We start from the raw sequence: 25,766 nt of genomic DNA, 5'->3' as shown, positions 1-25,766 counted from the left end.
AGGATGAGACGATGAACAAAGCCCTCCTATTCAGGGACACAGAAGCAAGGGCAACAAGGGCCACAGGAAACAACTGCCCTAGGCACTCCCCACAAGGCGGGCTGGGCCATCACAAACGGCCAAAGTCATCTCAGTGCTGATCCCTAACTTGTGAACAGTTAGAGAACAGTAAAAAAAAAAACAAAAACAAACAAACAAACAAAAACCCTAGGTAGAGAGGAGAAAGCATGTGGTGGGGGTGGGGGTGTCCTGTCAGACTCCTGTCACTCAGGCTGCCTCTGCCTCCTGAGAGTTAGAGATGCGCACCACCACCCCAGGTCTGAGTGGGGCACACTGAGCAAGAACTCTACCAAAGGGGCTACATGCCCAGCCCCACCCATGGTCTCTGACAAGGAAGACACAGAACAGGGCAGGCTGAAGATGGACAGTGTGGCTCAAGGATGAGACTGAATTCCAGACCTACCTTTTCTTTAAAAAGTAATGCCTACAGGCCAGAAGAGGGCACCAGATCTCATCAGAGATGGCTGTGAGCCACCATGGGGTTGCTGGGAATTGAACTCAGGACCTCTGGAAGAGCAAGCAGCCAGTGTTCTTAAACACTGCACAGCCAATGCACACTGGCCGTTTAGAATTGTATTTATTATTGTGTATGTACACGAGATAAGTGTGTGTGGGTACACCTCAACATCTGTGGAGGTCAGAGGACAACTTTTGGGAGGTGGCTCTCCCGCCATGCAGTCCAGGGATCAGACACGGAGTCAGACTTAAACAGCAACCTTTTCCCACTGAGCCATGTATGGCCCTGACTTCCAGTTTAAGTGACGTAATCAAGAATCCCCATGGTTCTTCAACAAGGCTTTCTCTCCTCCCTCCTCCAGGCAGCTATCAAGATTTACAGCTTGTCCACCCTGCTATTTTTCTCTTGAATTTTTTTTTTTTTTTTGGTTTTTTGAGACAGGGTTTCTCTGTGGCTTTGGAGCCTATCCTGGAACTAGCTCTTGTTTTTCTCTTGAACTTTAATAAAGTTGTCTTCAAGCATAAAAAAAAAAAAAAAAAACTTTTACTTTTCAATGGCCATCTGAATTAAAAGTGACAGGCAGGGAAGGGAACGTTAGTCTTGGCTTTCTACAATCCTGTGGGTGCAGCTGAGCACCTTGAGCACAGAGAGCAGGCCAGAGGGACATCTATATACCTAGGATTGACGTACTTTGTGCAGATGAGCCAAGCAGGTCATAGCAAAGGCCCTGCAGCAGGAATATGGGAAGGAATGAGAGAAGGAACGGGAAAGGGTCAGAGGTCCTAAGGCTGTCACAGCTGGGAAAAGCAGGCAAGGGGTGGACCAAATTAGAAGGCTATGTCCCCATATGCCAGTCATATTCCAGTCCTCAGAGGCCAAGACTGTAACCCCGGTTATCTCCTTCCCCAGGAATGTAGTTTCCAAAACCTCAGCAGGTCAGGAAGCCCTCAGGCCAGCCCGTGGGAGGGGTCACCACCAGGGATGCCTGCAGGGAGATGTCTGTCCTGTATTTCCTGGTGGCTTATCAGTTGCATGAACAAGCCAGCTAGGCTGGGAAGCACTTAAGGAGATAAAGGTAAAAGAATCTGAGCAAGTTGAGTATTGTCCTGCAATCCTTCAGAATTGAACATAAAGAATGCCCTGGATCCAGTTTTTTCTCAGCAACACAAAATTTTGTGGCCGTCATAATTTCACCAAAAACTCCAAATTCCTCTATTTGAGGAAATCTCTGCAATTCTCACTGTATAGTCCTAGCTGGCCTTGAGCTCAGAGATGCACCAGTCTCTATGTCCTGAGTGCTGGTATTAAAGGCAATGGCTGGGGGCGCAGGGAGGTGAGGTGAGGCCTGAAGACATCGCTCAGCAGTTAGGACCAAGGCTGTTCTCTCACAGGGCCTGGTTCAATTCTGGCACCCACATGACAGCTTACACTGATCCATAATGAGGGTCCAAGAAACCCAACATCCTGGTCAGGTCTGTGTGGTACATACATACATACGTACATACACGTACATACACACACACACACACACAATGGCGTACTACTCACACCTACAGGCTTGTTCCAGTGTGCTCAAGTCATGGTGGGGAAGGGTAGGAACAACCCCTCCGAGTTGCCCCCTGACACCCACACTCGCACCATGGTGCCCTACCACGATAATTAATACACAAATGAAAATTTTAAAATGACAATAGATTTGTTTTTAATTTGTAAAGAATTAGGTAGAAACAAAGATGACTGCTTTCTGGGCCCAGCTAGAAAACATCACCCTCCCTTTAATGGGGCCCTGTCACAGTGGAAAAGGGACCTAGGAGAGACCTGGGAGCAAGGTGATGGCAGACAGAAGATCCAGGCTAAAAGTGTGACTCAGTCAAAGAGGCTCTAGGCTCAGTGTATACAAGGGCCCTAAGTTCAATAGCCAGCACTGAGCTTTCACTAAAACCCATCAATCTTATTCCCCAGATTATCAATACTGTCTCAAGCCACAACAAGCATTAACACACACAACCAAGTTGTATACAAATTTCAGCTAACAAACACATTATCTTCACTATGAACTTTATCTTGCACTGAATACTTTGTATAAAAGCATAAAGTCCTTTCAGTTAAAAAACATATAATAATTTCTTTTGAGAAATTGAATCTCTGTCTTATAAAGGTTAGCAAGAGGCCAAGACCAGCCTGGTTTGTATGGAGTTCCAGGACAGCCAGAACGATCCCAAGGTTTTCATGTATTATAATTGAATTCTGGAAAGTGCTGGGGATGGAATTCTAGGCAAGCACTCCTGGGAGAACTGCACCCCACTTCCACTGACCAGGGCAGTCTTGGAAGCTCCCAAGCAGTCTGTAGGGATTAGCAGTTAAGCCTATTGCTTAGTGCACCAGAAATCACAGAGACAAAATCCACAGCAGCTCGCTGCAGCATGTTTTACTATATTTTGTTGTGAGCAGAGGCTCATCTTGAATGTAGCATCCCCGCCCCCTTGTTCCCAGCACTGTCGCCACACACCGAGCCTTCCCTGTGGCACAAAACTGATGAGTCAGGTTTCAGCCCCTCCCTGAGCTCTGCCAGGATGTGAGGTCAGAAGGACATTCTGTTCTATGGATGACAGTTGGCAGTGGCTATCAGAGCCAACAAAGTGGCAGAGCCAAGCACCCATGAAGAGCTACACAACCCCGTGGGGTGGTGTGGATGATGAAGAACTCAGAGGAGATCTTTATCTTCATCCCTTCAGTAACTCTCCTGGGAAGCAGGAGGCCAAGTCCTACATAAACTACATAATTCAGACGGAAAGAAAACAAAACACTGGACTGTAAGTGAGTTCTATGATTTTTTTTTTAAGGAGGGAAGACACGGTGCCTTTTTCTTGGAGGAGCAGAGTGAAGGGTTGAGCTGATTCAATTAAACAAGAATAAAAGATCAAAACAAAACTCAGGTTCCTATTCATCAACTGACTCTTTGTCAATAAAATCAATGATTCATAAAATAAAACAAGCAGTTTGCTGCTAGGTGGATTTTGTTTTGCTGACTGGTAATAATCTCGAATGACTTTTTCCCTCACTGGCTGTAATTTAAAATTCAAGAAATCTGTGTAAATTTACAATTAAAATTCCCCAACCCCCAATCTCAACATGAAATGCATTACCTAGCAACTTAACCTCCTGCAGACTTACCCTGAAAGTCTCAGCCACTTCTGATCCTCTTTCTCCTGCAAAGGGCGCCGGGCATCCATTACTGCAGTCCTTAAAAGTAAAAATAAACCTCCATTAACCAAAGTCAGGTGGGTCATTGCGGGTAGCTGATCAAGGAACTCACCATCACAGAAGACAGAAAAGCCGAGCTTGGACGGTTAAATACCCAGCGTCAGTTCCAACCAGAATGACGACCCAGCCTCCCAACCGGCCCCAGGTCTGGCTTCTCTTCTAGTAGTTTAGGGAGGGGCTCCTTAAATTCCAGGTCAACCCAGGAGCCAGGGTTCACCCGCAATGAACAAGAAAGCAATTGTCTCCCGAATGTCCAAGTGAGTCGTCTAGACCGAGGGTTTAAGCCATTTATAGGGGGGAAAAAAATCTCCCAAGCGCGCTTAGCCTCGTGGTCTTGTCAATCAGAGGCGCACAATAGGCAAGCAGCTTCAAGAGGGAGGGGGGCGCGGAATGGCTGGAACCATTTTCTCCACCCGCAGGGTCCCTGGTGCTTTGGCGCCGCCAAAACCTCACACTTGAAGAACAAAACCTCTTGATACCGGTGGCAATTAAATGAATAAAAGACACCGAAGTTCGGAATTAACTAGGAAAAGGGGCAGGCATTCAAAAAGCTGGGCGCTAATTTGCTAAATAATTGGAAAGGAGGGAAGGAAGGGATCCAGGCTTGCAGAGGCTGGGGTGGGATATTTTGAGGTGGGGAAGGCTTTCCCTCATCCTCCAGATTTCCAGGCTGTGACACCCGCATTCCTGGTGACATCCCCATTATCCTTGGTGGTGCCCAAGTCCCTGTAGCGACCCTCAAGTTCTCCCTGTTCCACTTTATGACCCCAACATCCCTAGTGATGACTCCTGCGTCTCCAGTGGAGAACCATGAGTTTCCCCAAGTCCCCAGTGGCGACCCTTGAATCCCCACAGTGAACCCTCAGTCCCCAGTAGAACACCCCCCCATGGCCGGTTGAGACCCCCAGGATGACCCCAGAATTCCCTGGAGACACTAGTAGTCCCTGAGTCCCTGGTGGCGACCCCGCGAGCACCCATGAATCATCTCCATCCCCGAGTCCCCTGGTGGCGATCTCTGCCTTGATCCCGAGTCTCTCAGTCCCTGTGTCTTCCGTGGCAACCCCCTCCTGAGCTGTGGCGCCCTGCGGTGATCCCGAAAGCCTCGTGGCGCCCTCCCGCGGTGACCCCCAGAGTCCCCCAAGGGATGCTGGGCCTTGACGCCCCTCGCCCATGCGGGTACCTGGCGGGCCAGGGCTGCAGTTGCCCGGGGCAAGCAGGCCATGACGAAGCTGCGGGCGCGTGGGAATGCGTGGCTCAGCGGCGACACGTGGCGCACGGCGAATCCTACAAGCCCGGGGCTGCTGTTCTTGCTGAGCCCTGGAAGTCCGAATGCTGAGCCACGGGCTAGCACCTGGCACAGGGAGTAGCGCAGACGCTTCAGCATCTCCTTGTCGTGGAGATATGCGCGCAGTCACGCGGGGCTGGGCATGCGAATCAAGGGCCCAGGAGCACAGGCGTTTTACTCAAGAACTCAGTAGGGCAGGACCCAGGACACTTCTGCGAAATATTTACATCACAATGGCTTTCTCTGAAACTCGGGAGGAAAAAGGACTAGGGTTTGAGCTGGGGGGGGGGGGGCCGGCATTTGTGCCCTCAGGGCCTTGCTACCCTGCTGCCAGCCTCGGAAGCAATCTCCGTGCCGCTTATCCTGTTCAGGCAAAACAGCATCCCTGCTAGCAAGGTGGCGGTCGCTTTTAACCCTAGCTGATGAATGATTGCGGCGCTGTTGTTCGGGCCAAACCTGAGATACAGTGAGACCCTGTCTCCGAGACAAACAAAAAACTAGGGACTGGAGGGATGGCTCAGGGAAGGAGCGCTTGATTCCTAACACCCATGTCCACCCCCACCTCCAAGGGATTCCACACAGCTGGTCTCTGAGTGCCTGCACTCAGGACACATAATTTAAAATGGCCAGGTATACTGCTTTGGCATTTTCCTGACAGAGGGCCATGCTAGCAACGTTAGAAAGAGGAGCTAAGGGGGCTCGAAGATATTTCTGGGCTTAGTAAAGGGCAGGGAAGAGTAGGGCAGCTTTAGCCCCCTCCATCCGCTCTCCGGCGCCAAGTTGCAAACCCTGACCTGTTCCAACAGCCTGAAGAGTCTCTCTTATATGTATTTTCTTCTTTTGTTTTTAATGTTGGGGAGTATTTGTCTATAGTTACTAAGGTACACTGTGGTCCCAAGGATTCTGGGTCAGTGTCAGCCTACAGACAGTGAGCCCTCCTCCTTCCGAAATCAATTGTGGGCACTGGGTTGACCTTGCTGATCTTGAAATGGGGAGCCAGGCCTGTATTGTAGGGAGAAGGCAGTTAAAATCCACCTGGTTTCAAAGTCCTGCAATTAAGTAGCTGGACATAGAACTGCTTTCTCGGAGGTCAGTAGAGAGTGGATCCCTCCCCCCTGGTTAGCTTTGAACCCCTCCTGCTGCTTCCTAAGTAAAACTCTGTGTGCAAAGTGGAAACATCAGAACTCTGTTGAGGCCCTTGTAAAGGAGACCTACTTCATCCTGGTCAACAAAGGAACCCAACTAAGTTCAACCTCCAGCCAGAGTGGAGAAGGGAATTCTGACCTGCCCCAAAGTTCTTATACTGTCTTCTACTGATCTCTCCCTAAAGAGTTAACTAGTTGGGCCTGTCAGTCACCTGGCCAGGATATGATCCACCACAGGGGGCCTTCAAGAAGCTGAAAATTGGCTTACTTAAAGACCCAGCTCTAGCACTCCTGGGCAGAAGTCCAAAGGACCTACATCTTACAGCTCATCCACAGTCATGGCCACTCTGCTCATTATAGCCAAGAACTGGAAACAGCCTGAATGTCCGTCAACGAACTGATGAGTAATAAAAATGTGGTCCATTTACACAAAGGAAATTTCTCAAGTGTTAAGAAAAATGAAGTGTGCCAGTAAGTGGATGGAGCTGGGAACAACCACCATGAGGTCACCCAGACCCCAAACGACAGATAATGAAGTTTCTCTTATGTGTGAGTGTTCACTTTTCAGCTCTAAATATTTGTTTCGGGGAATGATCGCAGAGGACGGATAGCTGGTAAAGGAGCAGGGAGAAGAGCAGAAATAGAGTATTCTAAAGAGACAAAGAGCAAACTAAAATAGGATTGATAGGGGCGGGTGAGCAGAAGAGCAAAGGAGGGGCTATGTATGGGGAGGGACAGAGAACGCTAGAGGCCATTCGGAAAGCCACGAGGAAACCTGGTGCTATAAAACTTCCTAAAATAGGGCTGGAGAGATGGCTCAGTGGTTAAGAGCATTGCCTGCTCTTCCAAAGGTCCTGAGTTCAATTCCCAGCAACCACATGGTGGCTCACAACCATCTGTAATGAGGTCTGGTGCCCTCTTCTGGCCTTCGGCATACACACAGATAAACTATTGTATACATAATAAATAATAAATAAATATTTAAAAAAAAAAAACTTCCTAAAATATATATAGATAAGAAGAGAACTTAAGTGGAATCACCATGTAATGGGGGAGATGCTGCCCAACGAGACATCTTCTGCTACCACGCAGAGCCTCCAGTGCCAGGGATAGGTTGTATCTTGTTGAGTTGTTGGCCCAAGGGGTCCCATGGATTCCCGACATCACAGCCTATTGTCAAGGCTATTGGTTTCTCTTCATAACCTTACGGTAAGACACAACTAACTTACGTCATCAAACATGGAGAAATCGAGCTAGTGCCCAGCTGACACTCCATCCCCACAGACTAGCATGCAATGCATGGTGCTGGAAGGCGCGCTGGGCTGGGAGGCAGGAGTGCTGGGCTGGGAGGCAGGGGCGCTGGGCTGGGAGGCAGGGGCGCTGGGCTGGGAGGCAGGGGCGCTGGGCTGGGAGGCAGGAGCGCTGGGCTGGGAGGCAGGAGTGCTGGGCTGGGAGGCAGGCTGAGCGCCACCAGAGGAGAAAGGTGATCACCAATAACTCCCAGCTATGAACCTGTGACTCCAACAACCACCTGACTGCAGGATGTACTGGTGGAACAGAGGCACAAATGTTACTGTTGCCCAAAGTGGGGCCCCCCAAATGGCAGTGCTGGTGAGAATGTCTTAAACAGGAGGACTGTGACTTGACCAGGTGGACAAACGGATTGTTGTGGGGTGAAAAATAGTAAACTCGGCATCCACCAGGTCTCTGTTTACCAGGAAAGCCCCGGCTTCCCTAGCCCAGCCTCTGGCAAGGGCATCTAGTGCCTGACTAATCTCACACTAATTCCCAGGCTTTTCTGGCCCACACCTTTCCTTCTCTGTCTCCATCAAATTAACAAGGCTTTTCCTGCTGTCTACACACTGCCCTCCTGTGCAGACAGCCCAGCAGTTTGATCCCTCAGATAAACTTTTCTTTCCACAGCCACTTATTTTTTTATTAAAGGCCCACTCTATGAGATGGAACTCACATATAACACTACTTAAGGGGTCTTTTTAACGATTATTTTTAACAGTATACTCCAGCATCTCCCAAGACCACAGTTGGAGGTGGTCAGGAAGGAGTTAGTGACAGACTCCCAAGTGAAGGTCTTGTTGTAGACTATTTTAACTGTGTAAAGGTATGTTACATTTGTTTCTGCTGCTTTTGTCCACGATGCAAAGACGTGTTACATTGTTTGATTAAATAAAATTAACCTGGGGTCAGGAGGCTGAGCAACTAGCTGACAGGAAGTGGCAGGGAGGAACTAAGTATAGGTGGGGTTCTTTAGTGGGGGGCAAAGCAGAAGGACCGCCCTTTTGGGGGGCGAAGATTAGCTACTTGTTTGTTATTCAGCCTCTCTGAAGGATTATGCCTCAACCTTTGAATCCTGAGTTCTATTGAAGGATAGAGATTTAGGTAGAGTTTCCCTTAGTGGCTATGATAGAGCCAGTGCCTGGCTGCAGCCTTGTCCAAACCATTGCTGGTGGCTTCAGAGTTACAACTGCCAGAGAGACAGCAGTTGCTTAAGGGCAATTGCTGTATTGAAGGAAAAACCATGGTGTCCTGTGACAGGAAAGTTCCACTACCACAGGCCTGGCTGTCACTCTGTCGTTCACCCCCTGGCCAGGGTAGTTTCTTCCAAGCTGTAATGGCCCTGAGGAAAAAGCCATACAATACCCTTCACCCATGCTCTCATAACCCAGTAGACTGTCTCCAATAAACTCATTGGGTCACAAAACTGGACTGGATGCATGCAGATACAGAACCCAAATGGAAGACTCGACCCTTGTCCACTAAGTGGAGTCATTTCTCCTCTCTGCCATCACTCTGACTACCCTCTCATTCTACAAACTGCTGTGCCCTTTCAGAAATGAAGTAACCAGCACCCGGCGCACCACAGGACATCATTAAGTCCACAACAAACACCATCTGGCTCAGAGGGCCCATCAAGCTTCCTGGGGCAACACTGCCAGGGGCAAGCCTGGTCTTGGTGTGCTCTTTATAACCTTAAATGCCATTACCAGCTTGGGCAGGAAACTGTCAATCACAGTATCCAAAGGAGTTCTGTTCATCTTGTAGGGACCTTGACACTAGATGACACTGGATCCCTGGATTGCAGGGAGACTCAGCAGAAATCAGAATTGGGGGTGCATCAGTAGCAGCCTGCCATGTCCGCCCAGCATGCACAAGGCCCTGGGTGCAAGCTCCAGCGCTGACAATCTTAAACAACTTTAAGAAAGGTATCTTAGTGGTTAAGAGGACCCAGGTTCAATTCCCAGCAGCCACACGACAGCTCACAATCATTTCTAACTCTAGTTCCAGGGAATCCAACACCCTCTTCTGGCTTCTACAGGCTTCAGACAAACTATTATTTTGATGGCTCTCAAGTTACATCTCCAAGGCTTGCTAAGAAACTTTTTGTCCTTTCTCTTCTTTTTCTCTAAATATGCAATTTTTAAAAGCGTACTTCTTTTTTTTTTAATTTACTTCTAGATAAGGTCTCATTATGTAGCCCTGGCTAGTCTGGAACTCACTGCCTTAAACCAGGCTAGCTCCAAATGCACCTATCTCTGGCTTCTGAGAACTCATCTTTAAAGGCATACACTACCATTCCCAGGCAAATGCTTTCTTTTCATTTTTTTTTTTTTTTGTTTTGTTTTGTTTTGTTTTGTTTTTCGAGACAGGGTTTCTCTGTGGTTTTGGAGCCTGTCCTGGAACTAGCTCTTGTAGACCAGGCTGGTCTCGAACTCACAGAGATCCGCCTGCCTCTGCCTCCCGAGTGCTGGGATTAAAGGCGTGCGCCACCACCGCCCGGCTCTTTTCATTTTTAATTGTGTGTATAGGTATGTATGTGTCTGTGTGTATGTGCCTGTGAGGACAGTGGCTTCAGACTCCAGAAGAGGATGTGGGATCCCTCTGGAGTTACAGGCTGTTGTGAGCCACCCAGGGATTCTGGGAAAGGAACCCGGGTCTTCTGTTGGAGCAGTACATTGGTTTATGCATTATAACCCTTTTCTTCTTTTTGGCTAAGTGGAAGGGTACGGTAGCTGCAACTGTTGGGATCCTGTTCCACCCTGACTGGGAGTGAAGTTTCAGAGAGACAAAGTCAGGAGGACAGACAGGGATTTATGGTGGTGTAATTAAAAGAGGGTTTGAGATGCAATAACCGAAGTCATTCATTTCTTTCTGCCCTAGCAACTTTTGTGGCTTACCACTGGGAGAGAATGAAAAGAAAAGCTTTGATTTTTTTAAAGAGGGTGAAAAGCAAGTGTGAAATCGAGGTGGGACCCATGCTTGCCAAGACACTCCCTCCATCAAATGTTTCCTGCCAGGCAAAGATTTAAAGAAAGGGTTACCAAGGACAAACCCGGAAGGCTGAAGAGATGACTCAGCGGGTATGAGCATTTCCCACCAAGCCTGACAGCGTGAGTTTGACTCCCTAAACCCACGTGGTGTTAGGAGGGAACTTACTTCCCACAAGTCAGACTACGTGTGTCACACACACACACTCGCATGCACACACGCGCGCACACACACAATGTTTCTTAAAAATCACATTTTCAAGACCTTTAAAAGGTCTTCTTAATTTAATTTAAATATCTGGCTTAATTCATTTTGCTTTAAGACAAGGTCTCGCTATGCAGCACTGGCTGGTCTGGAACTCAAAGTAGATCGTATTGACATCAAACTAGAGGCAATCTGTCTACCTCTGCCTCCATACTGCTGTGACAGGCATGCTCCACCACCCCTGGTTTGGTTGACATTATTTTCTATTTCAGAATGGGAAAACACTTCGTTCCAACAAGCTAGAACACTTAGCAGAGGGACCATCCGATTGGTTAACACCAGGGAGCATCTGATACGAGCTTGGACAGGAAATGCTTTCTGTCTGTTGAAACTAGAAGAGTAGGTAATGTAGAACTTAGGGACGACTGGCTCCATTTTGGTTTTTAGCCTGATCAGTACAAATGCTAAGGAGTGGCTCCAGAGTCCTTCTGTGTGGCCATCTTCTTTGGAAAGTTCTAGGTTGAAGAAATGAGTTCAGTTTTCATTTCTAGTCCAGGGCAGTGACTTCATTCTCTTCTAAATGTTCAGTGTCTGTGACATTGTTTGACAAACAATGAAATTTGATGAATGATTCAGACCTACCATGCTTTTGTTTAAAGCTGGAACCAAGCACGCTAGTGCACACCTTTAATCCCAGCACTCAGGAGACAGGGGCAGGCGCATCTCTGAGTTCAAGACCTTAATTAGGCCACCTCGTCTACGTAATTCCAGACCAGCCAGGGCTATCTAGTGAGACGCTGTCTCAAAAAACCAGGCAAAACAAAAATAGGTTTTAAATGTGGCTGTTAAGGTTGGAACTTTAAATTAGCTAGTTTACTAAACTGTTTCCTGTCTCCTCCTCTTTCCATGATGTTTTGCCTTGCCCAACTTCCATAGACTGCGGGAGACATAATTAAATGTCTGCAGAAACTAACTCAATTCGGGAAATAACCAGGCTACCTTGAAGACAAACAATTATATTTTTATTTATCATAAGGGGAAAACTCACAAAACTGAAGCAAGAAGTCGAAGCTCAGCTGTGCAGCGAGGGAACCACAGAGAGAAAGAGAGAGGGGGGTGGGAGGGAGGAAGGGAGGGAGGGAGGGAGGGAGAGAGAGAGAGAGCGCGCACCTGGGTCCCAGAAAGCCACACCCTAACTTGGCCCCACCTCTTAAAGATAATTGATTAGCAAGACTTCCCCATTAAATGTCACTGGGACTTTTGCTTTTTGGGGGGACAGTGGGGAAACTGTTAGTGAAGATCCTGCTCTCCCGGAGCTCTACCTATAAACATGCTGGGGTTCTGGGGTTCCAGGCTGCGGCCATGAGAGAATCCCACCTGGGCCTGTCCTTCCCTCATTCCCTTGCAACCGCTAAGTAGGGTTCTAGGACCCAAGCCACAGAAGTCATGCTTCTGACTCCTGAGTTCTCTCTCTCTCTCTCTCTCTCTCTCTCTCTCTCTCTCTCACACACACACACACACACACACACACACACACACACAGAGTCTCAGGTAGCTCAGGCTGGACTGGACCATCCTGAGTCTTCGTCCTTCAGAAGTGGTTGTACTGTGAGTGTGCTCCATCACACGCCTGAGTCAAGAGCTCCTTTGACATCAGTGTCGTTTGTGAAACCTAATCTGTATATAATTTAGGGAGCATAAAAGAACCACATAACCAGAGCTCCACAGGGCACAGTTGCAGCCTGGCTTAATGAGAGGCTTGGGCAGAACTGAGAAATAGCACTTGACCAGACACGATGATCCACAAAGGCTTTCGACAAATTCACTATGCCGTGTGGATTTCCCATTTCCTGAGAACGCTGGCTAGTTAGCCTGTCCTGGATGGCTGGAGCCACACACAGAGAAAAGCCAGTTTCCCACTGAGGTTCCCTCAATGCACAGATGCTGTCCAGTCCTCTGAAGAGTTAACTCTTACTTTTTTAGTTTGGTTGGTTTCTTTCTGGGCTGCTGTGTTGTGGGATATGTTAAGCACTTGAATGGGGTCTATGAGCAGCAGGCAGAGCGCTCGCTAAGTGGTGGGATACGAGGTAGAGCACCTACCAGGGTTAGGGCAGATAGACCTGCTCCAGGCTGGGGCTCACAGGCCTGAGGCTCTGCTCTCACCAACCCTGAAGGGGAAGAGCCAGCTGCCAGGCCATGTGCTAAGCTGAGCCATGCAACGGAGAGTCTAGCCACCACTTAGTGGTTTAAGATTTGGCTCATGCAGTCAAAATAGGTTAAAGACATGCAAAAAGGCAGGCCCAGACCAAAAATCTTCTAAACGGATATAGTATGTTTAAACAAGTGCTTGGATGATAAAGAAATTTTTTTAAAATGGGTATAAAAGTCATAGAAAAATAGTTTAAAAATAATAAAGCGAACTCTTTATAGTATATAAAGTAAAGTATATAAGAAATAAGCCATGTAAAGATGGGAAATACAGCCTGGTCTACAGAGCGAGTTCCAGGACAGGCTCCAAAGTTACAGAGAAACCCTGTCTCGAAAAACCAAACCAAAACAAAAAGATGGGAAATACTCAGGGTGTCTGGATCCTGTATGGTGCTTTGCTGACTTTGAATTTTTTAAATACTAATGTACAAAAACCAATAGCTGCTGAGAGACATTGGATTATGGAAACTGCTAAATTAAACCAATCTATGTATTTTAAGAATGTCTTAACTTCAGAATGGAAGTCAGAAAATATGTTGTGTTGAGAGAGAGGTTGTGCCTTTGTTCCACAGGAAACAAAAAGCTATAGATCTCTTCAAAATAAATGCGGATCATATTTGATTGGGGAAGACCTTCTGAATATCTTGGCTACAGACATTAAAAATTAAAAGAAAAAGACTTCAGGTCTTTTTTATAGACTGATCCCTTTAAATGGCAACAGTTCTGGAACTGGATGAGACATGATAAATCTTGTTGGCTACAGAGTCCTCAAGACTTATTATTATATGCCACCCTTTCATATGGATAAAGATTTATATTACAGTTTGATTATACAGTCCAAATGGATTTATAAAGTTGACAGATGTCTTTTACCTGCTCAAATATAAAACAAAAAATCCTTAGCTAACTTGTACACACCACACATTCTATATTTGGGTTAATGTTACCTTTAAAAGTTTATGTGTTTTCAGAACAAAAGGACCAGACACCAAGAAAAACAAGTAGCCCAGGTGATCCAACCTCTCAGAATGCCTCTGTTGCAATTTCCTCAAAAATCTACATCCAAAACAATTTCAAAGCTGCTAGCTGCAATGGTCAGCTTCACAGACTATTCTATCCAGGACTTTGAATAAGCTCTATACTTTCCCATTACACAGAGAGTGGACAATAAATCATACAACTAGTCCTCCTAGGACTTGACCATTATCCCAATTTTTGCAGGGTCCCCTAAAGATGCCATCACTCCCAGACAATAGGAAGTAGTCTAGAGAATATGACACCCACTTTCTCAAGAGGTAGGGTGGATGGTTTTTGGTAAGTCAGTGGGTTATGGGTGTTTGTTATCATTTAGGGAGGTTGGTTACAAGCTGTTACTGGTCATGGTCAGAAAAAAAGTTAAACGAAGGAGATTAGATTCAGGGATCTCTTTCTGGGGGGAATAAAGAGAATATAGCATAGAAATTGGAGCATCCACACTACTTGTTACACCTGCGCTATGCCGCGCTACGCCTGTACCACGCATGTAGCATACCATCTGTACTACAAGACCATTCACGTTTGTGAGCAGAGCAAGGGCCATGGAGATTTAAACACACAAAGACAAACACACGGAAACGGGGGACACGGGTCATCCTTGAAACAAGAATACCAAGAATGCCCACTTTATTGTGTCCAGGGGCAGCTTATATAGTGCTCTGGCCACACCCCAGCTCTCGGCTGTAGATCTTTCAGCTGCAGCCACCAGAACCCACTCCCCTGTCTCATGCTCAGAGCAGCTGCAAACACAGGAAAACAAGTTGTTTTGCTCAGAGCAGCTGCAAGCAACTTATTTACAGGAAATTCAGGGTCTGGGGTCCACATCCCCCAACAAGAAATGATGGGATAAAAGGGTAGACGGTTGAGTCTACTTCTGAACAACTACTAGGTTCAAATATTTTACATGGATATGGACTTTTATATATTAATACAATTTTAAGGTTATTTTTATTATAATGTATTTATGCTTCTAATCTTGTTTAAGGGATTGTATCTATGCAGATAATTTTAAAATGTAATTTGAATTTATTCCTTGAAAGCTATTTAGGATAATAAACACAAGTTAATAGTCATCTATAAAAATCAAGCTCATGGTCACATTAGGTATGTTTTAAAGGTCAAACAGAAAAATATTTTAAATAGATAGATGGTCTTCACACACTTCAAAGACCTACAGAATACGGCGTTTAAAATTCTTTAATAGCATAAGACTTATCATGACAGTGAGACATGTTTGCTCCTAGCAGCATCAATTTACTTCAAAAAAAGGGTGATGGGCATTGAAAAACTTCTCTATGGAGCTTGCTTTTATTGTGTCAAAGCTAGCCACTGGACAAGAAGCTTCCCTTACCTTGGCTGTTGACAGTATGCTGTCCAAACAGGATAAACAGGACACAAAAGAAGGCAACTGCCGAACTTTGCCAAGACATGGTAGGACAATCCTTCAAAATTCCTGCGTCACAAAAACATTTGCTAGATATTCTAGGTCAGTAGGCCAAAGATGGATGCCCCAATGTTACAAAGGAACCTTGGATGACTGTCCAGGCAGCCAACTATTTCTGTCATTTCTATAGTTTTGGAAGTTGTTTGCCCTAAACTTCCTGTTTACTCAGGAAATATTATATCCTTTTTGGGGCTCTGATAGGGATAAATACCAGATAGTCAATTTTTTTTGTCACCAAATTCAGAAAATAAAGTTCCATAAGAGGTAAAAAGCTTATTAAGATCAAGAAACATAAAAGCTTAAATTGTTTATCTAAGATGTTTTAAGTTCTAAAAGATATTTTTAGGATGATAATGCAAGTTAGGATAAAAAGTAAATTAGGTACAAAACATTGGACTCACTAAGATAAGATAGATAATACATTCTCTGAATTTGCCAAATACAAATGGACTGGACATTGTGAATGTAATTCTTACCTGATAATTGTTCTTATTGTATATAGTTACTATATTAGAGTTAAAGCCTTTTCTTTTTATTTAAATAAGTGTGTGTGGGGGGAATTATAGAATATTTGTATACTATATGGAGATCTATTTGCTGTGACTGGTGTAATAAAAAGCTGAATAGCCAATAGCTAGGCAAGGGGTATAGGTGGGATTTCCAAGGAAAGAAAGGAAGAGGGGGAATCTAGGCACATAGGAGAAGCCAGGAGACATAGACAGGAAACAGGAGGTGCAAGATGGAAGAGAGGTAACACCATGTGATAGAATGTAGACTAACATAAATGGATTAATTTAAGCTATAAGAGCTAGTTGGGAACAAGCCTAAGCTATAGGCCAAGATGTCACAATAATAAGTTCCTGTGTAGTTATATTTGTGAGCTGGTACATGAAAAGCTTGCTACATTTCTGAAGTGCATGGGGGGGTCTATTTATTGCCAATCACTTGGCATAAATTTTCACTTCTGTGAGTGACCCTGATATATGACGGTCTCAGTTTAGGAAGCAGGTGAACCAGCAGCATTTAGTATTTTTTAGTATTACGTTTTTTGGGTTTTTTTTTTGTTTGTTTGTTTGTTTGTTTGTTTGTTTTTGAGACAGGGTCTCATGGAGCCTAGGCTGGTCTTGAACAATGTGTATAGTAGATGGCCTAGAATTTTTAAGTTGTCAGAAAATGATCAAACTATCACTAGGTCCCCCAGACTGAAGAAGACTCTTTCCAGTAGCTGGGTTGTGTCCCATATCATTTTGGAAGAGCCAGAGGCAGCTACATATTCTGTCTCTGCCTCATCCTCAATATTGCTGTCTGTTAGAAAGCTAATAGTGAGAAAGGTCTTCTGCACATGCAGTGTTTTCAAGGGTCTGAGCCTGGAGCAAGAATTGCATTTCTGATTCAAATCAGGGCCAAGGAAAGAGCAGAGGTCCAAGGAAGGCCAAGATTTTCAGTTGTGTGGTGGGGCTGGATGTGTGCCCACGTATGCAGGTGTCAGAGGCTGAAGGGGGCAGTTCCCCCTGGAGTGGAAGTTACAGGCAATTGTGGTCCTGGGAACCAAACTTGTGTCCTCTGCAGGGAGGTGGGGGGAAATCCTTGCTCTTAACAGCTGGTCCCTTTCCAGGCCCTTTTTTGGAGGCCAGGGAGATCAATGCTCTGGTTTACCTGGAGGACTGAGCACCGGGGAGATTAAACTGCTTCCCCACCCCAAGGCAGATGAAATTCAATCATTTCTTCCCAGTGCATCACTGACTGACATTTCTTTTGCTTTCAAGACAGAGTCTCATGGAACCCAGACTAGCCTCAAACTTGTTCTGTAGCCATGGCTGGCCATGAACTTCTGATCCTCCCGCCTCTACCTCCTGAGTGTTGAGATCACAAGCATGCCCGGCTATGTCCAGTGCCATGTGGTATATAGGGATGGAACCTCATGCTTACTGAGCAAGCCCTCAAATGATTGAGTGATGTCCCCAGCTCCTGCTTTGGATTTTGAGACAAGGTCTCCCTCTGTAGACCAGTCTGGCCGCGAACCCAAGTTGTTCCTGCTCACTCACCTCCCCATTGCCAGGATTACACGAGCCACCATATATGGCTTGAAAAAAATTGTGTTCACTTTACCATATGAGTATCTTGTAATAATTTAGCTGATATTTATGCATAACACATGATAGTTAACAGCACTCTAAATATGCTTTGCCTATGTGATTGTGTATAATCCTAACACCTTCCATAAGAGGTTGGCATGATTATCACCACCATTTCACATATCAGAATATTGTGTCAACTGAAAAACAGGCTCTTTGAGGCTGGAGCAATGGCTCAGTAGCTAAGAGTACTTGTTGCTCTTCCAGAGGACCCAAGTTTGGTTCTCAGCACCCACATCAGACTGCTCACAACCACCTGAAACTGCTGTGGGAGAATGTTCTTGTACACTGTAAAGATTTGTCACTCATATTGCTTTAAAAAATGCTGATTGGCCAGTAGCCAAGCAGGAAGTATAGACGGGGCAAGCAGAGAGAATTCTGGGACTATTAAAGGCAGAGAGTCAGTCACCAGTCAGACACCAGTATACATAAAATAAAATAAATAATTACGAAAAAAGACGAAAATAATGCTTACAGTATACGGTATACAATCTACTAGCATAAGAACTAGCTCTGCCAAGGCTTAATTACATAAAAATAAAATCAGCTACTGCCTGTAGACTGCTAATGCACATATAACTAGTACATTAAAGACACGTTTACATACTCCTTGATGTTTTTATTCAGGGGGGAGGCTGGATTTTGCTTGTTTGTTTGTTCATTCGTTTGTTTGTTTTTGAGTTCATATTGTCCAGGCTGACCTCAAACTTTATGTAGTACTTCTTTGGCCACACACACATTCAGGTGTGTATAAAATTAAATGAATAAATGTAAAAGTAAATAAAAATATGCATAAAACTCCTTGGTAAACCAATCAGGAAAAGAGGCACAAACAGTTGGTGTGCAGAGCAAATGTGAAGGGGAAACAAGCCTAGGAATTTGAGGTGGTCCAGCGGGTGGCAGAAGTCAGCAGGAAACGGGAACAGCCCTGCTCTCCGTGGAGAGAACTAAAAGCTAGAAAAATAAACCCAAAAGAACAAGCCTTCTTTGGCAGAAGGAAAGTACAAAGCAGCCTAATAGATCTTTTTTCTTTCAGAGTCGGAGGGTTTGGTGAACGCTGTCAGTGCCTCTTTGCTCGCTTTGCCCTGGTATGCCTTCGGTAGTTTGCTTAAAAATAGCATTGTCTGCAACAACGGAAAACAAGCTGTCCAGGACTGGGAATGGGCAGCACTCTGGGACACGTGACTTCTGTTCTATAATCTAACCCCGGGCTGAGTCGCTGAAGGGTAGGAAGACAGCCGCCGACCCTCTCCCGCCCAAGCATCCTTTTCTTGATGAAGTTATCACCCCCTTTTTCAAGCCCGCTGTTTCTTCTCGGTTCACCAGCGAGGCCTTGGTGCACAGAGTATCCACCAACCCCTACACCGTGGAGTCTGAGATGCAACACATCTCCCTGTGTACTTTATGGCTCTAGCTATCTTTATTCTTTAAAGCCAAGTATCACACAACCCAGGCTGGCCTCAAACTTTCTTTCTTTTTTTTTTTTTTTTTGGTTTTTTTTTTTTTTTGGTTTTTCAAGACAGGGTTTCTCTGTGGTTTTGGAGCCTGTCCTGGAACTAGCTCTTGTAGACCAGGCTGGTCTCGAACTCACAGAGATCCACCTGCCTCTGCCTCCCAAGTGCTGGGATTAAAGGCGTGCGCCACCACCGCCCGGCTGGCCTCAAACTTTCTACACACGAGAGTAACCTTAAATTTATGATCCTATCTCCTTCCCTGTCGAAGACCGGCTAAAACTCATAGGAGCATGAGGATTAGAATTATCAAGAAAACAAACCAGAGATACAGGAGAAACAAGAGACAAGCACAGAGCAGCACAAGGAGGGACACTCAGTTAATCTGAATCCTGGGTTCGTCCACGGCTGTTCTTACACTTTTATACCCCAATATAAGGGGAGAGAAGGCCAAAGACTGCTTTAAAACGACACAAAGGAACACCAGGACAGTCACCTGCTTCAATACTTGAGACGTTAAGCCATTATTTCCTGAGTATGTTGTTTGATGTTTTGGGCAGGAATATGCAGTGAGCACACCCTAGACAGCCTGTAGACAGCCACTCCCTACATCAAACCTCCTATTTTAAAAGAAGGAACAGAAGTAGGCTTGAACTCTCTGACCTTTGGTCAGGGAGAGCGGATCCACCTCTATGGGCCATTTTAGTGTCCAAATCACCGAGTACCCACCCTAGGACAGGGCGTGTGGCCAGACTTGTCAACAGCTTTGAAAGAGCAAAGATGAGGTCAGACTCTGACCTCCACTAGCGGAGGAACAGGTTCAGATCTGTGTGTGTCCTCAGGAAACTCAGAGCCAGTGCTCAGACGGCAGGCGTCCTTCAGGCAGGCATCCTTCCCCGTGCTCAACTCCCTATGCTCTTATCTTTCATCTTCAGAGTTCAAAGAAGTGCTCATTATGATTTCAGTTTGCTGAACTAGCATCCAGGACCGAGACCACAGGAAATGGTACCTCCACCTGCTAACCAGACATGAGCACACTTGGCAGAAATCCTTCCCCACTTCTGTGTGGTGATGGACCGTAAAGAACCGCTCAATGACTGCCCTGGGCAATCCATCATGGATGGCCTCATGCATGGTGGAAGCAAGCTGAGTCTCTTTGTTAACAGCCAGGGCTTCTCTGGGTGGGCACCGGAGCCGGCGTTATTTCATAATGAATCGGAATCCCTGGCCAGCGTGCCAGGGGCTTGCGATGCCTGCCTCCAGCCCCCGGAGAGAGCTCCATGGTGAGTTACACCCTAACCTAGCCTACATGAGACTGTCTCAAAGAACCAAAAACAAACAAGGCTTCCAAAGGCAGACATCCAGGTAAGGCCAAAATAACAAACACACACACTACATAGGAGACAGTTAATGCCAACTGATCATACATTCAAGTGTATACATGAAAATAAAGAATAAATGAGCTTGCGTTTTTTTAAATTAAGGTTATTTTTAATGTATAGCAAGTTCATAGTGTTCAATCCCGGTTTTTAGTATAACCCCACACTATGTGGTAATCCCACACTACAGGGTAACCCCACACTATGCGGTAATTCCACACGACATGATAATCCCACACTACATGGTAACCCCACACTAGATGACAATCCCACACTCAGTGGTAGTGGGATCTCAAGTTCAAGATCTGGTAAAATTATCTTATAAAAATAGGGCCTGGAGAGATGGCTCGGTGGTAAAAAAAAAAAAAAAAAAAAAAAAAAAAAGCACTTCCAGGAGACCTGAGTTCAGTCCCAGCGCCCATAGCAGGCTGTTCACAACCATATGTAATTCCCGCTCTGGCCTTTTATAGCACACACACACACACACACACACACACACACTAAAAAAATAAAATAAATCTTTAAAAAGTAAGAGTTAAAGTCTTTTCTTAAAAAAAAATATATCAGCCGAGGGTGGTAGCTCACGCCTTTAATCCCAGCACTAGGGAGGCAGAGGCAGGTGGATCTCTGTGAGTTCTACAGTCTGGTCTACAGAGTGAGTTCCAGGACTACACAGAAAAAACTGTTATACCCAGATTCGCAGAGTCCCCCAAAAATCAATAAGGAAACCAAGTCCTGTATGTAAAAGCAAAGAGTCTCTATTCTTACACAAGTCTGCAAACTCGGACTCTCCATGTGCCAGACGTATTGGCACAATCAAAGAGCCCTGAGTACGTTTAGGGTGGGGTTTTATAATAGCAGAGGGATTTTTAAGGTTCAGGATCCCTGATATGCTGACATTTGTCTAGGGGTGCCCTGGCCAAAAGAAGATGGGCGCGTGCTGGACATCAAGTGATCCTATTTACAATAGTTAGAACGTTAGGAATTTCCTGTGGATGGTCTGTTCCTGGGTGGAACCAGGTATTGCCTTAGGGTAAACTGAGACTCAGGCCTAACCTGAGTGTATATATACACACACATACATATATACACGCGCGCGCACACACACACACACACACATCTTTCCCATTAACCACTGAGCACTAGACAAACGTTCTGGGAAAGCTATTTTCCACCCAAAAGTCGAGGCCTGTCTGATGAAGAATGCCTGTGAGACACACCGTGCTATTGCAGGTGAGATGGTCTAATTTCTAAGCTATTTTAAGGACATAAACATTCAATTCCAGAGGTAACATAATTCAGTGACTGAGACCAAAGAATTACTTAGGGCAGCGATGAAATGGACGCTGGCGCCTGACCAGTGGCCAGAGCTCTGCCTTGATGGCACGTTCACACGACACGGGGACCTCGATGAGGTAGACAGAGTCACACCTGTGGACCAGTACACCCTGAACCCTAACTTCGGGTTTATTTTCTGCATGTTTGAGCATGGACTTCTGCTCGCGAGCTGGTGGAGGCCAGAGGGCAGCAGACTCCCTGGAACTGGGGGTACGGGTGGTTGTGAGCTACATAAGGGGAAGGGAGGGAGCCAAACTTCGGGGCTCGGTGAGAACGGCAAGCACTCTTAACCACCTAGCCATCTCTCCAACCCGGAAATGATTTTTCACGTTGGGCCGCAGTCCTCACGTGTGTCTCTGTTGATTTAAACAGCGCCGGTTTCTTCGGGCTAGACTGAATAAGCACTTTCTTACCAGCTGTGCTTTTGAGCCCCAGCAGGAGGGATGTTGTTATTCGCTGTATTAAACACACTGGGCAGCTTTTCAAGAGATAAAGTGGCATTGCCAAGGCTGCCCACAGATACAGCCGAGAACTGAGTGGGTCGGCTAGATTCTCCCATGCTTGCTGGGAAAGTCATGTCCACAGAGGGTAGGGGGAACTGGGGCAATGACATCTAACACACAGGTCCCACAGGCATGCCCCTAGCATGCGCTGAACAGTCCCCCGGGACCATTACATATTTAAAGGGATTGTGGGAGGTGGGTGGCTCAGTGAGTAAGACACAGCTATGAGGACCTGAGTTCAAATCCCCAGAGATCAGCAATGTCAAGCAAGGCGGAAGCACACTTCCTCGGAGCTCACAGGCCAGCTCCCTGGCATACTCATGGCTCAAAACAAAGACTGTCTCAAACAAGGCAGGGCAATGAGCTCCAGTGGTTGCCCTCTGACCTCCACACATGCATGGTATCATGTGTAGGACTGCACTCACACATAAACCTGCAGACACCAACACACATCTTACACATACACCCAAAAGGCAGTGGGGTCAGTGAACAGGGCCCATGAGCAAAGACGCTGGCTACCAAGTCCCATCTCTTCAGTTCTGGCCTGGTGACCCCCACGGAGGGCAGAGAGAACAGACTCTCGCATGCTGCCCTCTGGGGCCCGGAGAGATCCGTGATGAAGAACACTGAGGACCTGGGTTCGATACCCAGAATCTATATGGTGATTCAGAACTGGGGTTCCAGAGGGATCTGATGCCCCCTTCTGGCATGGGCGTGGTGCGCAGATACACCAAAACACCCACACGCATAAAAATAAATCATTTAAATTAATAAAGAATATGGTTAGCAGACTTTGGAGGAATAGTGGAAACTCTAGCCAGGCATCCCTTGACACCTCCATAAAGGCTCTCTGTGGAGCATGGATCCTGAAACCCCAAAAGGCATAACCTGAAGGCCCGGGCAGCTTCCTCATTTATGCACTGAAATAAGGTCTGGATAGTCCTAACTTTCTCTAATTGGAAACAGTTTCCAGGCAGTTCCCTCGTGGACACACATGAGAAACAATAAAACCTACAGTTAGGAAAACAACCAATGAGTCACAGGTATTCCAGGAAGCCATAGCTAGGACCATACGGCTGTTTTTCACTGCCTTCCAAAGGGTTCCAACCCCTTCCAAATATATAAACTTCAGATCCAATGAGCCGAGACTAGTTCTCACACACTGACTTCTTTTTCCCTGTTTTTGTTGGTCTCCCATGGCCAGGCTTGATCTCCCGTAGCCCAGAGTTGCTGCTTTATAGCCACAGATGACAAGCACGGGGACTACCTCCAAGCCTGGTTCAGAGAGACAACTTTTTAAACTCTCCATCTTGTCTTGGGGGCTCAGAAAGCAGATTAAGCTGAGACGCGCTCTCCCCTCCCCCACTTCCCGACAAGGCAGTACCATCCCAGGTTAGGTCCCCTTTGTTAGTACACAGCGTTGAGCCTCGCCAGAGGGGCCACAGCTGGGGAATGTAAGCCCCTCTTCTCAGTGGGCTTGTGACCTTCAGCGTGTAAGCTCTTCTCTATACACAAACTGCCCACCCGTGGAGTTTGGGAGCTTATATTTTAGGGTAGATATATACAGAATGAGCTGCTGACTAAGAGAGATAGTGGATACATTAAATGCACGTCTATTAAAATAGTAAATGCATATGATTTAGTGAAATGAGGTAGAGATGTCAAAGAAAAAACAAACCACCACCCATCACCCGTGTCTGTCAGGGCTAGAGGCAAGGGAAGACACGGTACGAATGGAGAAGCGGGGATGCCGCCCAGAGAGGCTTGAGCAGTCTGCCTCTCTAACTCCCTCCTCCACGTTTCATCTGAAACGTGGCCGCTCTCCGCTGCTCCCAAAAGCCCACATTTTATAGCTGGAATCTCCCTTCCCGGACCCTTCCCGGAAGCTAGAAAACAGCACAACCAACTGAGTATCATTTCCCTTAGAAGGGGGCACCTTTCAGATCCCGCAGCTTTTCCTAGAGTCAGAGCCCTGGAAAACAGTCTAAAACGCCTCTGGCTGGTGACTGGGATAGCTACCTCCCATTAGCGTTAGAACACAACGCGGGACGCCCCAGTCCTTCAGGCTGCCCTGAAGCTCAAGTGATCTGTAACTCCCACGTGGAATCTGGAACCGAAAAGGTGAGCTGCCCTTAAGCTAAGAGGGTACTCCTCCCACTTCCATTACACCCACCAGGAGAGCACCCCAGAGCATCCTGCCCAAACCCCATCTCTGGGCTGCAGCTCAAAAGCAAAAGCACTGTCTTTTCTTCCCGCCTTGGGAGCATGTGGGACAGGCGCTGTGGCATCCTCTGAAGCTGGGTACCGTACCCACAGACCCCAGGCACGAACCGGAGAGGAAGCATCTGCTGGCAGAAACGAGGCCGGGTCCCCACGCCTGGTGGCCGAGGACGGGGAACAAAGCAAGCTTGTCCTTCCATCCTCCTCTCTATGTCCGCGATGTCCCGGAGTGGGGGTGGGGGGTGGGGGGCTACATTCCAGCAGGAGCTTCAGTCAGACATTTACCTTCATTGCTCGTGGCCGTGTTGTGCCTCCAGCTCCTGGATGCAGGTCTGCGTCTCCTCCCGCTGCGGCGCGGCGACACGTGGCGCTCAGGGTCTCAGAGCACGGAAGATGGAGAGCTGGGCGCGCTCTGCTGCGGATTGCATCAGCGACTGGCCCTGCAGGCAGAGGCAGCCGGGGTGGAGGACAGGGGATGAGCACGTATTCGTGTTGCAGGAGGGGAAGACGGGCGGATCTGACAGCACCTTTGATCCATTTCCTCTCTGCTCCTTGCTGAGAAGCCCTGGCTGTCCGCTTCTCCGTCCCCAGTCACACAGGGCACCAGGGTCTGGCCTCCGAGCATGGACGTTTTAAGATGTATTTTGAAATAGTAAGGAATAGGTTGGATTTTTCCAGGGTTGTGGGTCTTGTCCATCTTGTTCTCTCCACCCTCAGGCTACTTTCAAATGACCACTTCCTCTACTTCTTTTTAAAATCACATTTAAATAAATGTACTAAATTTTGTGTAGGGTTGGGCACGGAGGAGAACTAGCAGGAGTGGGTTCTCTCCTTCCACCATCTGAGCCCTAGCATGGGCTCTCGGGTTGGGTAACTCGCTTTCTTAGTTTGTGTCCTCTGATGCACAGTTTTCTGATGTGAAATTGCCTGATCACTTCCCTGCCCTACACACACACACACACACACACACACACACACACACGCTTGGCTGGATGTCTGTGTGGAGCCTCAGGTTAGGCTCCAGCTGACTGACTACTCAAGGGTGTTTTTGTTGAGGGGAGTTACCTCCCTCTAAGGATATGGCAAACTTTATGTTCAGTAAATCTAAAGCAGACATCTTTGCTGTGAACTTTTCGTTCCTAACTCCCTGGAAAAGGATCAGCCTTGTCTGGGACTGTGTGTTTGCCTGTGTTCTTTATAAAACAAACAAGGAAATAAATAAACATGATTTTTGTTTTTTTTTTCTTTTTTCTTTTCCGGTGCCTGGAATGGAACTGGTGACCAGGTGAGCGCATGGCTGAATTATCTGTCTGGCAAATGCACTGTTGTCTTTGTGCGCAGCACAGCAGTAAAA

General features: G+C 46.7%; 1 protein-coding gene across 3 annotated transcripts in view; it reads right to left on the bottom strand.

Annotated features, from left to right (window-relative positions):
* The window catches only part of Bcat1 (branched chain amino acid transaminase 1), a 67,377-nt gene extending 42,510 nt beyond the window's left edge, over positions 1–24,867 (bottom strand). The window contains exons 1-2 of one of the 3 annotated variants that reach the window (XM_057781863.1): positions 24,698–24,867; positions 3,692–3,760 (exon numbers count right to left, since the gene is read on the bottom strand). In XM_057781863.1, coding sequence (XP_057637846.1) covers positions 3,692–3,760; positions 24,698–24,703 — 75 coding nt within the window. In that variant the 5' untranslated portion in view covers positions 24,704–24,867. Of the gene's footprint in view, positions 1–3,691; positions 3,761–3,833; positions 4,137–4,961; positions 5,180–24,697 lie in introns of those variants that run through there. The other 2 variants (XM_057781856.1, XM_057781871.1) reach the window with 2 other exon arrangements.
* Between the last annotated feature and the right edge of the window lie 899 nt (positions 24,868–25,766).

The sequence above is a fragment of the Chionomys nivalis genome, chromosome 1, assembly GCF_950005125.1.
Source record: "Chionomys nivalis chromosome 1, mChiNiv1.1, whole genome shotgun sequence".
In the NCBI taxonomy this organism is placed as follows: domain Eukaryota; kingdom Metazoa; phylum Chordata; class Mammalia; order Rodentia; family Cricetidae; genus Chionomys; species Chionomys nivalis.
This window is presented reverse-complemented; position numbering and strand designations above follow the sequence as displayed.